We start from the raw sequence: 16,376 nt of genomic DNA on the forward strand, positions 1-16,376 counted from the left end.
AAGGACACCATGGAGGAAACCACACTCTCTTTGTAAAAAAACAACGCACACACATTGCTACATGTCCCAAGTTTGCAAAAGACCATCTGGTTGTTCTGCAATGCTTCTGGGACAATGTTCCTTGGACAGATAAGACAAAAGTTGAACTTTTTGGCAGAAATGCATATTGCTATATGTGGGGGAAAAGGGGAGGAAAACTGCACACCAACTCTAAAACCTCATCCCAACTGTGAAGCATAGTGGAATGAGCATCATGTTTTGGGACTGCTCTGCTGCCTCAAGGCCTGGACAGCTTGTAATCATTGAGGGAACACCAATTTCAAAATTGTATCAAGACATTTTACAGGAGAATGTCAAGGTAGTAGTCCGTCACCTGAAGTGTAATATAAGTTGGGTATTGCAGTAAGATAATGATCGGAAAGAGAACAGTAGATCAGCAGAATGGTTTAAAAAGAAGAAAATTCATGTTTTGGAAATACTGAGTCAAAAGTCCTGACCTTGATCCGATAAAAATGTTGTGGAAGGACCTTAAGCAGGCAGTTCATGGAAGGAAGCTCACCATATCCCAGAGTTGAAGCAGTTTTGTTAGGAGTAATGGCCTAAAATTCCCCCAAGCCAATATGCAGGACTGGCCACCAGTCACTGGAAGTATTTGGTTGAGGTTATTGCTATACACGGAGGTCACACCAATTACTGAAAGCAAAGGTTCACATACTTTTTCTTCCAACAAATGCATGTAATATTGGATCATTTTTCTCAATAAATGAATGAACAAGTATAATGATTTTTGTGTTACTTATATAACTGGATTCTCTATCTAGTTTTAGCATTTGTGTGAAGCTCTGATCACACTTATGCAGAAATGGAGAAAATTCTGCATAAACTTTCTAGCACCACTGTATTAATCCAGTTATGGTCTCTCTCACATCATGCACAGTGGTAATGTGACTTCAATTAAAAAAAAATTCTTAAAAATTACTGATCAGGCCTATATAGCCACCTTAGCTAGATTTTTCTCATTAGCAAATCTTAGCAATGTTTCATTTGGTTCACTTGGCCAAATTATTAATTTAGATTGTCAATCAATGTATGGTGACAGTAAAATTGATAGTTTATTTGACTGTCTAAATGTATATGTTTTAATATCTAAGTCCTGAGAAGCCATGTTTAATAACATGATATTCTTAATTTCTTTCTAGAGTAGAAGCTCAGCCTGGCCTCCCTTGCAGTTTCACAGCCCTGCAAACTGCATTCTGTGTCCTTCATAAATCAACAGTGGATCCAGTGACATTGTTTAAAAAATTGGATAGGTTGGATTTTCAACTGTGTGAAAATAGTGAAATGCAAAACAGGATAAGAAGCACGAAGGAGAAAACTAAGGCAAAGGAGATTCAACAATTCAAAAAGCCAAATGCAAATTGCATACAGGCTGTTTCTCGGTTTATTATCGATCCTGACAGTCAGGATGAGGTGGAATGTGTTGATACCACACCTGATGACAGAAGAGATATCAAAAATAACAGAGAGTGTCCCATTAAGCTACGCAATGGAAATAGCACTTTAAAAGAAATTGCAAGTCAAAAAAACAGCCAGAAAGCCAAGAGGTAAGTATTGTTCAACAATTGAACTCTAAATTTTGTATTGAACTTTCTCTTGCCCTTTTTCCTGTCACTGACTTCAGCTGGAATAACATTTATATAGTCCTATGATACCTTGGGTTGTATCTGCAACTCAGATTGAAAGAGTTTTGAGCTTATTTGAACATGGGGACATTTCCCTGGCCTCCTTGTCCTCAGTATCCACATTTAATCTCTACTGTTGGGGATCATAAGACAATATTGAGGAAAGCGAACCCCAGCCAACGAGTTTCTCATCTCTGGCCAGTTTTACTGCTTTTCCCAAGGACATGTGTACAAATGTCTGACCGAGTTATAACTTGGAATGGTCTCTTTACTCCTAAGAAAACTTGTGTAATGGTTTCAGTTCAGCTACCATCAAATATATCACATTTGTATCCAAATATTAATTTGGCTGCAATAGGCATTAGTGTTATTTTGCTTAGATCATCAAACCCAATCATTGGTTTCTGTTTCACTTTTGCTGTAATGCAAGCACTAATATATTGCTCACATTCTTCTTTGGACATTTAATATAATGGGGATAAGGTTGGGGAGGAAAAGTGGTTAAAAAAATAATATTGTCACTTGCTACATCGTGGGAAGGTTTTACTTTGGACAGCAATGCTTTTGTTAATTATTGATGTCCTGTTGTCTTCAATTTGCTAATTAGGCAAAGGTACTTGGAGAATCCTAATATAGTTGGGAATAAGGAAGACTGGAGTGATGAAGAGCTTCTTTTTGATGTACCTCGAAAGCTTTCAGTTCGTAAGTAAAAAAGTACTTTGTGAATATTGTTCCTTCACTGTGAAGGATAAGCTACCTCATGATGGTAAACATGACTTGTAAGGTGTGAGTGACTTGACAAGTTTGTAGTTAAAAAAAAATTGAGAACTTCCTCAGCTTCAGAGGGGAAAGTAGCAAATCTTTTCTCAAATACCAACAGTAAAGGCAATCTTCAAAGAAAAACAAAGCACTGCAGGAGTAACTACCAAGGAGAATAACAAGTCTCCAAAATATTTCTCAAGCGGATCGCTAAAGAATTTAAGAAGAAAATAGTAAAATATTTTGAGGTCCTCTATTGGTTGGTTTAACAATGGATATTGCCTCCTAGCTGTGTATATGATATGCAAGTAAAATATTTGAAGATAGGAAAATGTAGATTATTGGGGTGTTACCTTGATGTATATAAAGGAAAAATGAAAATTGATCATAACACTCACGAGGGAAGCAGAAAAAAGGCAATGTTTGGATTCTTAAGGCAGCATTCATGGTATGTGCTGTTTGACTAACATTATTATATTGGGGACGTCACATGATGACGTAGGATTGAGATGTGGAAATCCAGCTGTCCTGTAAAAAGCCAGTAAAATAATGTTTAAGTGAAGAAAAGTTAGTAAATACTTTTTTAAAAATTACTTATAAACTACTCAGGATTATCTTAAGATGTCTCCTAAACAGAAGCAGAAGAAAACTACTACTTTGAAGACAACAGAAAGTGGAAAAGAATCAAGGCCGGCCACCATGAAAGAGTCTCAGGCTCAAGTACATTTTACCTCTGGCAATACAGAACAGGAAACTGCGGCAACATCAACCATTTACAAAAAAAAAGAGCAACAGGAATTGTGCATGCGTGAAGGAGGGGGCATGCGCAAACATGAGCAACCCAAACTACAAATCCCAGCTATGTTCGGAACTGGAAATGAAAGTGAATATGAGGTGGAATCAGATTCTCTGGATAAATCAGACAAAGATGAAGAGACAGACAAAGAAGAGCAACAGGAAGAGGTTGGAGGTGATATTGGAGACAAAAAAATCTTTGGTGAAAATAATGCATGAATTGAAAGCATTAGAAGTAATAGATATTAAAAATATGAAGATTATGTTTGATAAAATGATGAAAAGACAGGACAAAATGGACAAGAAAATTTAAAAACTTGGAAGAAACAATGGGAGACACCATTGATAGAGTGAATAAATGGAAGATATTATTTCTGCCTGGACATCAGAAAGAAAACGCTTGTTGGAAAAAGTGGATGTACTTGAAAATTTTAGGAGACAAAATAATATTAAGATTGTTGGACTTAAAGGAGATATAGAGGGAGAGGATCCAATAAATTTTTTTCAAAAATGGATTCCAGAAATTTTGGAAATGGAAGAAGGAACCCAGTTAATTGAAATTGAAAGGGCTCACAGAGCCTTAAGATCAAGACCTCAAGTTGATCAAAACCCACGATCAATCTTGATAAAATGCTTAAGATATCAAGATAAAGAAAAGATCCTGAAGGCGGCTGCCAGAAAGAGAAACGGGCCATTGATGATAGAAGGAAAAACAGTTCTATCCTGATATAAGTTATGACCTTTTGAAGAGAAAGAAGGAATTTAACACAGCGAAAAAAATTTTATGGGAAAAGGGTTATAAATTTATATTGCGCCACCTGGCAACCCTGATAATTTTTTTGGATGACTGAAAAAGAAGATCTTTTACTGATTATCGGGATGCGGAAGAATTTGCACAAGAACTCCCAAATATTGGCTAACCGCAGCCAAAGATTTAAAAGTGAAACGGATTAAAGATGAAGACAGGGACGGTGAATGGAGTTGATGGATGTTTAAGGACAGAAGAATATTTAAATATATTCTTAATTATATGATACAGGGGGAGAAAGGTAAAAATTTGAGAAATATTAATTGAGAGCAGTGATATTACTTTTATATATACTTTTTTATGTTATGGGGGAGCTGGGGGAACTTCGGATCGGTTGCTACAGGATTCAGCTGTGTAATCATAGCGATTGCCATGACCCGTACAACGGAGTGGGGTAATGTTGTGTTTTTTTTATTCACAACAATAGTAGGGGGGTATTTTGTTTGTTTTTTCTTTATACTCTGTTTTTCTTTAATCTTTTTTTCTTTGTCTGGACAATAGGGAGGGGCGAGACACATAGCAACATGGAGAATTTTAAAAAGATTCCCCAGGGTACTACAAAAGTTGAAATGTTAGGTATTACTATAGACTGGAGTAACCCTGTTAAAAATAATGACTAATTTACTGAATTTTTAAAGTTTTAATGTTAATGGGCTTAATGGATCAGTGAAAAGAAAAAGAATTTTAACATACATTAAGAAAATGAAAATAAATATAGCTTTTAGTTGCATTCCATTTGAAAAAAATACTTATAATTTAAGAGATAAATATGAAATATTTCCAAAAATTTGGCGCCCTTATTTACAAAAGATAGGATTAAATATATAGGTGCTCCGAAGATAAAATTATTGGTTATTTGGGGAAAGAAATAAATATATATACTAAAGCTATTATGAACTCCATGGAGCATGTGGGGATCTTCCGATATCCAGGCATTCATTCTTTCTTTCTTTCTTTTCTCTTTTTACAGGGATATGTTAGGGGGGTGGGAAGGTTGATAATTTTTTTTTCCTTCTGTAACCATTTGAAAATTCAATAAAAAAAAATCTGTAAAAAAGAAACATTATTATGCTGACTACCAAAACACTGTTACATGTCCATAAATGTTTGATTATCATAGGATTTAGCTAGCTGAATAATTTGTCGTGGCATTAACTATCAGAATAACACTGAAGCTTCACGAAAACAATGTTTATTAGCTTCTGACTGAAAAATCTTGAATTAAATATGTGTAGAATTGACAAAATAAATTAAGAATCATGGTGTACTGCAGTACAAAATAAGGCCCTACAGTCCACATAGTCCATGGTGACCTATTTTCTGCCTGGTTCTGGATCATAGCCCTCCATACCTCTCTCATCCATGTACCTATTCAAAATTCTTGAACTTGCATCCACTACTCCTGCTGACAGCTTGTTCCACACTCTGAGGGAATTCTCACTGTTTCCTCTTAAGTATTTTACCTTTTCTTCTAAACCTATGACCTTTAATGCTAGTTTATCCAACCTCGTGGGAAAAGGCTGCACCCGATCTATAACACTTATAATTTTGTATACCTCTATAATATCTCTCCTCATTCTCTCACACTCCAGGGAATAAAATCCCTGGATTCTTATAACTCAAGAACCAAAAACATCCTTGTAAATTCTCTCTGTATTCTTTCAAGCTTATTGATAACTTTCCTGTAGGTCAGTGACCAGAACTGCATATGATACATCAACTTCTCGTACAACTTCAGCATAGCATCCCAACTCCTATGCTCAGCCTTTGATTTATGAAGGCCAGTGTGGCAAAAGCACTCTTTATAATCCTATCTATCTCTGATGATACTTTCAAGGATTCTGGATCTGTTTTTCCAGATCCTCTTATTTTACTACATCCCTTTTAGAGCTCTATTATTCACAGTGTAGGTCTTACTGGCTTGTCCTGCCAGAGTGCAACACTTAAGACTTGTCTCTTTGAATTCCAGTTATATCCACCAGCTTTTCAAATTTGAATCTTGTTCATGAAAAGGCTCGATTAGTCTTGCCACTGCCATAAAACACTGGTGCTGAAAATTAACTGTTACCTGTGCAGAGTTACAAATTGTTTTGAACAATCTTGAAGTTTTTTTGAAAAGTTAATTATAACTGTATACTTTTCATTTTTCTCTCAATGAACAGTTCTCCTTTCTCTTGCATGTTGTCTTTCTATGTAAGTAAATTATATTTCTTCCTTAGTACCTACCTACTGTGGGTACCTGTACTCATTACTTCAACTGATTAGCTAAGGAAGAAGGCAGTTGCTTGTCATGTTCACAAAGATGACTTTATCCAGGTCTGCATTTCTAGCAACCCACAGGACGCAAAGCAATTTGACCTTAGACATACAAGGTTATGTGTAAGTAACAACAAACATTGATATTTTCTTGTATGTTGCTTATTCAGTAAAGGTGTCTTCTTAGCACATCGCAAAGACAGGAGAACAGGATTGAGCAGGAAAATAAATCAGCCATGATCGAATGGCAGAGCAGACTCAGTGGGCCAAACGGCCTAAGTCTGCTCCTACGTCTTATGGTTTTGTATGTAAAAATTCCCACACTGGCTATTATTGATCTGTTTTATTTTCTTACACAGCGAATGGAAGAACCTCACCAACAGAGAGTACTTTTTCATTATCAAGCAAACGTCAGGTAAGTTGGTTACCTTGAAAAATTAATGATTTACAATAACATCCTGAAAATTTAAGTTGGTTTGTGCACAGTTTACTATAATCTGAATTGAACTGCAAGTCTTAACATTGTTTTGAATTTCCTTAATATGCTCTAGCAAATAGTATGAGCATCAGGAATAGACTACATTGAGTTGATTACTTTGATTAAATATTCATATTTAAAATCTGCTTTTTAATTTATAACACATCCATTTGACTAGTGGTTACTTCTCTAATAATTTTCCTTTTGTTTCTGTTTTTTGTTTGGTGACAGTACTGCAAAAATCCTTAATGGTTTCTACATCAATTGAAAATTAAGACAAAATAATCTGTCAACATAATACAATAACTGTCAGAGAGAAGGTTTTGGCAATTGATTTATTACTGTTACATGTACTGTGATACAGTGGAGAAACTTTTGCATGTCATCAATGCAGATCATTCTGGATATAAGTGCATTGGAGTATTACAAAGAGAAAATCATTAACAGGATACAGTATTTCAGATGCAGAGAAAGTTCAGTGCAAGAGACAAGATTAGATTGAGGATTGAAAGATCAAGAATTTGTCTTTATTGTTCTAAAGGCCTTATAATAGCAAGATAGAAACAACCCTTGAACCTGGCGGTGTTTGTTTTCAAGCTTTTTTTTAATCTCTGCCTAGTGGAAGGTGTGAAGGACTTTTTATGAGGCACTAATTTCATTGATTCTTTAAAGGAAAAGACCCACTGGAATATGTATCCTATAGACCTATTTCTTTACTAAATGTAGATTTTAAAATCCCCTCTAAGATTCTAGCAAATAGGCTTGAGAATATCTTGCCTATTGTTATCTCAAAGGATCAAACAGGATATATAAAAAAAGGTACTCACATTTTAATATTTGAAGATTGTTAAATATCATTTATTCCCCTTCAGCCAAAGAATCTGAATGTATTGTATCTTTGGATGCAGAGAAAGCCTTTGATAGGGTGGAGTGCCCTTATCTATTTCAGGTTTTGAAGAGGTTTAATTTTGGTCCAGGATTTATTTCCTGGATTAAATTGATTTATCATGCCCCGGTAGCTGCGGTTCTAACTAATAATCAAAAGTCTCCTTTTTAGATTATATAGAGGTACCCGTCAGGGTTGTCCCCTCAGTCCTTTATTATTTAATTTGGCTTTAGAACCACTTGCTTATTGCTCTTAGGGATTCCAATTCTGTGCAGGGTAGTAGGAGAGGGGATAAATTACACAAGGTTTCATTATATGCGAATGATTTATTAGTTTACATTTCAAATCCTAGGAAATCTGTTCCTCTTATGTTATCTATATTTATGGAATTTGGTATTTTTTCTGGATATAAACTTAATTTACATAAAAGTGAATTATTTCCTATTATTCTGGTTATTATGATCAAATACCTTTTAATATTGCCAAAAACCATTTTACTTACCTTGGTATCAAAATTACTAAAAATTTTAAAGACCTATATAGGTATAATTTCTCACCTTTAGTTGAATGTACTCAACAGGTGCTTTCTAAATGGTCACCTATGTTGATGTCATTGATAGGTCGAATAAATGCTATAAAAATGGTTATTCTACCGAAATTTTTATTTATATTTCAAGCAGTTCCCTCTTTTGTTCCAAAAACATTTTTTGATAAGATAGATTCTCTGATTTTGTCTTATGTTTGGAATAATAAAAGCTTCAGAGTGAATAAACTTTTATTGCAAAAATCAAAAAAAGATGGAGGACTGGCTTTACCAAACTTTAGATTTTATTACTGGGCAATTAATATTTGTTATATTACTTTTTGGATTTATGATATAGACGACCAAGATCGCCCTTCATGGTTACAGCTGGAGGAAAATTCAGTAATGGGGTTTTCATTAGCTGCTTTATTAGGAGCTCCCCTTCCGTTTTCGCTCTCCAGAATAGGTAGACAGGCTCTCAACCCTATTATTAAACATACTTAAAAAAATTTGGTTTCAATTTCGTAGATTCTTTGAATTAAATGATTTTCTACTTTCTAGTAATATTTATTTTAATTTTTTAAACCAACTTTGGATAAGGCTTTTTGAACATGGAAAATTAAGGGAATAAAAACTTGTTTAGATTTGTTTTCTTACAAGACTGTTTAATGTCTTTTTCACAGTTAATGGATAAATATGATATCTCTAATACACATTTTTTTCAGATATTTACAGGTTAGGAATTTTTTACATGATTTTTTACCAAATTACCCCTCGGCCTGCTCTTTAAATTTGGCTTATGCTATTTTTCAGTTTAAACCTTTTCAAAAACGATTGATAGCTATCACTTATAAACAGTTAATGAATGCTCACATGTCGCCTAATGATAGGGTTCAACGCACCTGGGAAGTAGAACTTCAACATTCACTTTCAGATAATCAATGGAGTAAAATTTATTATTTAGTCAATAATTCATCTATCTGCGCACACCATATTTTAATTCAGTTTAAGATAGTACACAGGGTTCATGTGTCCAAAGATAAATTGGTGCATGTTTTTCCTAATATAAGCCCTATTTGTGACAGATGTAACACAGAAGTGGCTACTCTAACTCATATGTTTTGGTCATGTGTAAGTTTAAACAATTTTTGGAGGGATGTGTTTAGAATATTATCTAAAGTTATAGATGTGGATTTTCAACCTAATCCACTTACAGCAATTTTTGGGATTATTCCAGAGGAAGCAAGCAAAGTGTCTGCTTCCGCCCAACGTGTGATAGCTTTTTCAACTTTACTGGCTAGGAGAGCTATTTTGCTACACTGGAAAGAATCTAACCCGCCTACTGTTTTTTATGGGCTCTCCTCCATCATGTCATGTCTAAGCTTGGAGAAAATTAGAAGCCGGACATTTGATACATCCTTTAATTTTGAACAAGTCTGGCGACCCTTTATTCAATATTTTCACATGATTTATATTTATTTATTTATTTATTTATCTATATTCTCTTTGGGGAAAATCCTTATCCGTGAAGGTTCGGAAATGACTGGAAGGATGTTTTTTTTCTCTTTTAAAAATTTTTTTTTATCCTCAATTGGATTGCCCAATCTTTCCTTTCCTTTATTTTTTTCTTTTTCTTTTTTTTGTTCCAATTTAGTTAGTGGGGTTTTTTTTTCCTTTATCAATAAAATTTCCAATTTTTTTTTATGATTGCTATGAGGAGTTGTAGTTTTTTTTACCTTTGTATATAAAACAGCATAATATTTTACCTATTTACTTTTGACATTATATACTTTCTGTTTTTATTATTGCTATTTACATGTCTTTTATATTATCTGTTTGCTAAACTCCTCCTCTGATTTGTATATTCTTCATTTGAAAATCGATAAAAAGATTTAAAAATGAAATGAAATGTGAAGGACCAGGGTATGCATAAAATTGGGAGAGCAGGTAAAGGTGAAAAAAATTAGCGGTTTTATTACCCAAAATGTTTACAAACTCAACAGAACTGATCTAGAGTCCAAACTTGAATCAGCTAAACAGAACAAAACTTGGTCACAACAACATAGTAATTACTCCTCAAACCAAGAGACATCACTCATTTGCTGACTGCAGGTTTATATTCAATGCTGGCTAGTCCATAGTAAATTACAGGGGAGAGAAAACATTCCTCTCCTTAAAAAGATACAACATAAATGAAGCAGCTCCAGAGAACACCCCTCTGGCTGTAGCAGAATGGCACAAAGCAATTATCCAGCCCCATCTACTTAGGCTGGTGTAATATAACAGCTCAGTCGTTTACCAGATTGTCAGGAGGTGGGTTGGCTACAGGACACTTTAATATGCCCAGTTGATGGTGTGGCTGGTAATTGCAGCCACCACAGAAGGGATGCATTCTGAGTGAGAATGAGATTGATGGGAGGCTCTTTGATCACATTGGCTGCTTTCCTGGGGCAGTGGGAAGTATAGAAGTGTCCATGGAAGAGAGGCTCATTTTTGTTATGTCCACAACTCTGTAATTTCTTTGATAAAACAGTTGATGCACGAAGCTGTGATAAATCTGGATAGGATGTCTTCTATAGTGCACCTATAAAAAATGTTGAGGGTGTACCACAATATGCCAGATTTCCTTAAGTTTTCTGTGTAAGTGGAGGTGCTGGTGTGCTTTCTCGACCATAGTGTCTACATGGTTGAACTAGGGCAAGCTACTGTTAACATTTACAGCGAGGAACTTAAAGCTGTCAACCCTCTCCATGTCAGCAACATCGACAAATGACAGGGTGTGTACTCCACCCCACTTCCAGAAGTCGGTGACAAGACCTTTTATTTTGCTGACATTGAGGGAAAGATTGTCTTAACACCATGTCACAAACAAGAGAAAATCTGTAGCTGCTGGAAACACACAAAATGCTGGAGGAACTCAGCAGGCCAGGCTGCATCTATGGGGAGAAAGTCTCGTCGACATTTCAGGCTGAGACCCTTCGTCAGAAAAAAAGATGAGCAGGTATAAAAGGTGGGGGAGGGGACAGAGAAATACAAGGTGATAGGTGAAACCTGGAGGGGAAGGGATGAAGTAAAGAGCTAGGAATTTAAATTGGTGAAAGAGATAGTGCTGGAAAAGGGGGACAGAAGGCCATGGAAGAAAGAAGAGAGGGGGAGGAGCACTAGAAGGAGGCAGCCAAGGAGAAAAGGTGAGAGGAAAGGGGGGAAGGAGCATTAACAGAAGTTTGAGTAATCGATATACATGCCATCAGGTTGGAGCCTACCCAGACAGAATACAAGGTGTTCCTCCACCCTGAGTGTGCCCTCATCACGACAGTAGTAGAAGCCATGGATTGACATATCGGAATGGGAAGTGGAATTAAAATGGGTGGTCACTGGGAGATCCTGTTTTTTTTCTAGTGGACAGAGCGTAGGTGCTCGGTGAAGTCTTTTCCCAATCTACGTCTTACTTTCACTGAGTGTCCAGTCCCTAAACACCCATCCCCCACTAGGAAGGCCTCAAAGCTCTCTGTTTCTTTTTGAACACCAGACTCAACCAGTTACCCCTCCAACACCACTCTCCTCTATCTAGCAGAACTTGTCCTTACTCTTAATAATATCTCCTCTGGGTCCTCCCACTTCCTTCAAATAAAAGGTGTTGCCACAGGCACACACACAGGTCCTTAGCTATGCCTGCCTTTTTTGTCAGCTACATGGAATACTCTATATTCCAAGCTTACACTGCTGTCTGTCCCCCACTTTTCCTATGATACAACAACGACTGCATTGGTGCTGTTTCCTGCACCCACGTGGATCTCGTCAACTTCATCAACTTTGCCTCCAACTTCCACCCTGCCCTAAATTTACCTTGTCCATTTCCAACACCTCCCTCCCCTTTCTTAATCTCACTGTCTCTATCTCTGGAGACAGCTTATCTACTGGTGTCTATTAAAAGCCCACAGACTCTCACTACCTGGAGTATATCTTCCAATCCTGTTACTGGTTAAGGTGTGTCCTGGCGCCTTAAACCAGTGCTTCGGGTAGATGGAGCTTGTCAGCCTGGGAAGGCAGTCCATCTAAGAGAGGGAAAACTCTGATTTCAAACCTCCGCTGCCTTGCGGCCATACCCACTCATAGGAAAGGCTTGGGGAGTAAACCCTGAGGTCAAATCTGGAGCTGGAGTCCTTAAGACAGTCCAACATCGTCTTCAACCTCACTCTGGCAACTCCTGTGACAACACTGGTGCCAAGCAGCATCAGCCTTTGCCCTTCCCTTAGACAAAATCAGTGGTGTGGAGAGGGGAGACTTGCTGCATGGGACAACTTCCATACAACCTTGCCCAGGCCTGTGCCCTGGAGAGGGCACAGATCCATGGTCTCATGAGATTAATGGATGCCACACACACTTGTAAAAACGCCAACCCCTTCTCTCAATGCTTCTATCTCTGCCATATCTTCTCTCAGGATGAATCTTTTCTCTCTAGAACAAAGAAGGTATCCTTTTTCAAAGAAATTTCACACACATCTGCCCTTACCCCATCCTCCTACCACCCTACCAGGGATAGGATTCCTCTTGTCCTCACCTACCACACCACCAGCCTCTGTGTCCAGCACATAATTCTCTGTAACTTCTGCCATCTCCAACAGGATCCCACCACCAAGCACCTCTCCTCCTCTCCCCACCACCATACTACCTGCTTTCCGCAGGGATCACTCCCTATGCAACTCCCTTTACCATTCACCCTTAACCACTGACCTCTCTCCTGGCACTATCCTTGCAAGCAAACAAAATGCTACGCTTGCCCCTACACCTGTACCATTCAGGGCCCCAAGCGGTCCTTCCAGGTGCGGTGACACTTGTGAGTTTGTTGGGGTCATATACTGTGTCTGGTACGCCTGGTGTGCCCTCCTGTATATTGGGAGACTGTCTTATTGAGCACCTATGGTCCATCTGCCAGAAGAAGTGGGATCTCCCTGGGGCCACCCATTTTAATTCCACTTCACACTCCTGTTCTGATATGTCAATCCATGTTATGACGAGGCCACACTCAGTTTGGAGGATCGCTTTGTTGTATTCAGTCTGGGTAGCCTCCAACCTGATGGCATGAACGTCGATTTCTCAAACTTCTGGTGATGACCCTCACCGTTCCCCATCCCCCTTTCCCTCTCTTACCTTTGCTCCCAGCTTGGCCATCGCCTCCTGGTACTCCTCCCCCCTCCCCACCCCTTTCTTTACTCCTTGGCATTCTGTCCTCTCCTAAAAGATACAGGATTCACCTTTCTCCAGACCTGTATCTCTTTCACTAATCAAATTTGCCAGCTCTTTACTTCACCTCTCTCCCTCCAGGTTTCACCTATCACCATGTGTTTCTCTTCCCTCCCCCCACCTTTTAAATCTACTCATCTTTTTTTCCTCCAGTCCTGCCGAAGGATCTCGGTCTGAAACGTCAACTGTACTCTTTTTTTTTACATAGATACTGCCTGGCCTGTTGAGTCCCTGCAGCATTTTGTGTGTTGCTTGACACCATGTCTGAGCTCTCCATCTCCTTCCTGTACTCCAACTTGTTGTTGCCTGATACCTGTCCCACAGTGGTAGCGTTATCCACAAACTTGTAGATGGAATTTGAGCAGTCATTGGTGTATAGTGAGTAAAGTACGGGCCTGAAGCAGCTTTGCAGGATGCCAGTGTTAGGGATAATCACAGATGAGGTAACGCTGCTTATCTCAACCCTCCCCCCCCCACCCCCCCACCCAAATTTAAAACTGCTTGTATTATCAGTGATAGATTATGCTTAGACTGTTGCAATTAAATGCTTAATGCGTTGGTAAGCAATGGGCATTAGTTACCACCTCAACCCATCTATTATCCAGGTTTTGCTGTTAACATAGGCCTTTGCACTGTTTGGATGCTAGAATTATGAAAATCAGCAGTATGAACATATTAATACACTGTAGTGATTCAGATGGTTGTGGGGTAAATGAACATTTAAATGATCATTCTCTTACTGTTTATTAGCAACCCAGCAGCTTGATTCATATTGTAGAATGCTGCTCAGTTTGAAAGATAAATACTTATTACCACCCTTATTTAGTATTAACATGGGCACAAAATTAAATTGGTTTTCGTAAATAAATAACATTACACTATTTTGAGTTGAAATTTGTAATTCTAGTGTTACGTACTCGTGACACATGACAGTGGTGCCCTTGTCATGTGACTGGGGTTGAAGCTATACTGGACTTGAGGTGATGGTCTTGTGATGGTGGAATGACGTCATTTTCCCGCCAGTAGAGATCATGTGACGGGTTTTTTTTACAGGTTATAAAAGGTAGACCCCACCCTGTGAGGAGGGGCAGTTCGTGGCTGGATTTGCCAGGTTGACTTCATGCCACTGCGTGTTTTAAGTGATGACGCAGTTTAGTTGAAGGATGAAGTTTTTATTTAATGCCTAAAGTTTAAAAGGTCATTGCCAGCAGGTTCTTTACGATTCTGCTAGTTCGAAGAAAATTAGTGGAGAGTGAAGATTGGAAGTTCGGAAGTTAAAGATCGAGGAGAATTGCTTTCTGCGGTGAAACGGGGGCGACCTTTGTTTGATCCTTATTTGGAAGGATTTCGTTGACTATCTTCGTGCTAATCCCTGGGTTTACCAGAAAGGATTGAGGATAGTGAGGAAGGAAAGGTCAGTGCCTTTCAGCCGTTCTGTTTCGTAAATTCTTCGTGGGAAGTTCGACGTCGGGGATCGGAGCCAAGCGACGTGAAAGAGAACCTAAATCGTCCTATAAAGTCTCTCCTTTTTAAAATGGACCGTGAGCATATCGAACTTTTGGCAATACCACTTTAAAGAACTGTTTTTGGCAATGCCACTTTTAAGAACTGTTTTTGCAATATCACTTTAAGAACTGTTTGGGCTGCTGCTAAGCAGCTGTTTCCGGTTACGGTAGTGTTTGTTTACTTTTGGGGGGTTTGTTTTCTGTGTTTAATAAACGTGTTGTTTGTTATAAGAAACCCTTGCCGAACTCATATATTGTTGCCTGAATACGTAACACTAGAAATCTATAATAAATGATGTCTAAACATATGCACTGATGTGAATGTACAGTTTTAATTCCACACTATCATCTCCTGAATGCTAATCAAAATGCTTCAAAATCTGTGTCTCTAAACCTCCCTCTAAATTGAATCCTTGACTTCCTCAACAGGAAACCGCTATCAGTGAGGATCAATAATAACATCTCCTTCTCGTTGTTAGTCAGCACAGATGCACTTGGGATGCGTACTTAGCCCAATGCTCTATTCTCTGTACACATATGATTGGCTCGAGTTTTCATAAAAGTCACTCATCATTAGTATCCCAATCTTAAGTCAGTACTTAGGAATTTTATATCCAGCCACCTGAATGTTTTTGGTTTATTTTTAAATTATTTTCCAGAAATGGACAGTTGAAGAAAGTGAATGGATTAAACAGGGTGTACAAAAGTTTGGAGCAGGAAACTGGCTGAAGATCCTGAAGCATTATCCATTTTGTGACCGCACTAGCGTCATGGTTAAAGATCGGTGGAGAACAATGCAAAGGCTTGGAATGACTTGAAAAAAAATTTGCTTTTTAAGGAGTTTTTCTATTTACCATACATAAACTGTAAAAAGCATTGTTTTTTATTATATGGGAAAAGTAAACTTTTGTATTTATTATAAGAACGAAAAGAAGTAGAATCTCTGTTTGGTTGCCTCCTTATTTCATGTGAGCATGGTTTGTTGAAGATATTGTGTGCTTAGTCTGAACATTAATGCAAATATTTTCATCCGTAAACCTCTGCAAGATCTTACAACAGTACCAATTAAGAAAAATAGAAGTTTTAGGTTCCTTTCAGTGAAATATACCAGGATGTTTTAATTTTGTGAACCAGATCTGACTTGTCATACTTAATGTAAATGTGCTGAGTACTCTTGATGTTTCAAGATTCATCATCAGATAATAAATCAATTTTGTTATAATTTTTAGAGTTGTGATCTTCTGCAGTTCTGCATTAAAAAAAAGACTTTTGTTCTTCCGGAAATCTTAATAAAACCCTCCACCATAAGTTGGTACTGTTTCTCTTCTGTTTTTGGAGAGATTCTGTATTTTATCACCAGCTGCAATAATAGGAAATGGCGCTGCTGGTTTATTTGGCCTCTGTGTATCAATGTAAGGGCAACATTAATAGCCTGTCCTG

The 16,376-nt window shown here is 37.7% G+C and overlaps 1 protein-coding gene across 1 annotated transcript in view; it reads left to right on the forward strand.

Moving 5' to 3' along the window:
- terfa (telomeric repeat binding factor a) overlaps nucleotides 1–16,244 on the forward strand; it is a 42,892-nt gene extending 26,648 nt beyond the window's left edge. The window contains exons 7-10 of the mRNA XM_059993110.1: nucleotides 1,200–1,604; nucleotides 2,290–2,384; nucleotides 6,660–6,715; nucleotides 15,596–16,244. Coding sequence (XP_059849093.1) covers nucleotides 1,200–1,604; nucleotides 2,290–2,384; nucleotides 6,660–6,715; nucleotides 15,596–15,754 — 715 coding nt within the window. The 3' untranslated portion in view covers nucleotides 15,755–16,244. The remainder of the gene's footprint in view (nucleotides 1–1,199; nucleotides 1,605–2,289; nucleotides 2,385–6,659; nucleotides 6,716–15,595) is intronic.
- The last annotated feature ends 132 nt before the right edge of the window (nucleotides 16,245–16,376 follow it).

The sequence above is a fragment of the Hypanus sabinus genome, chromosome 17 (assembly GCF_030144855.1).
Source record: "Hypanus sabinus isolate sHypSab1 chromosome 17, sHypSab1.hap1, whole genome shotgun sequence".
Lineage (NCBI taxonomy): Eukaryota > Metazoa > Chordata > Chondrichthyes > Myliobatiformes > Dasyatidae > Hypanus > Hypanus sabinus.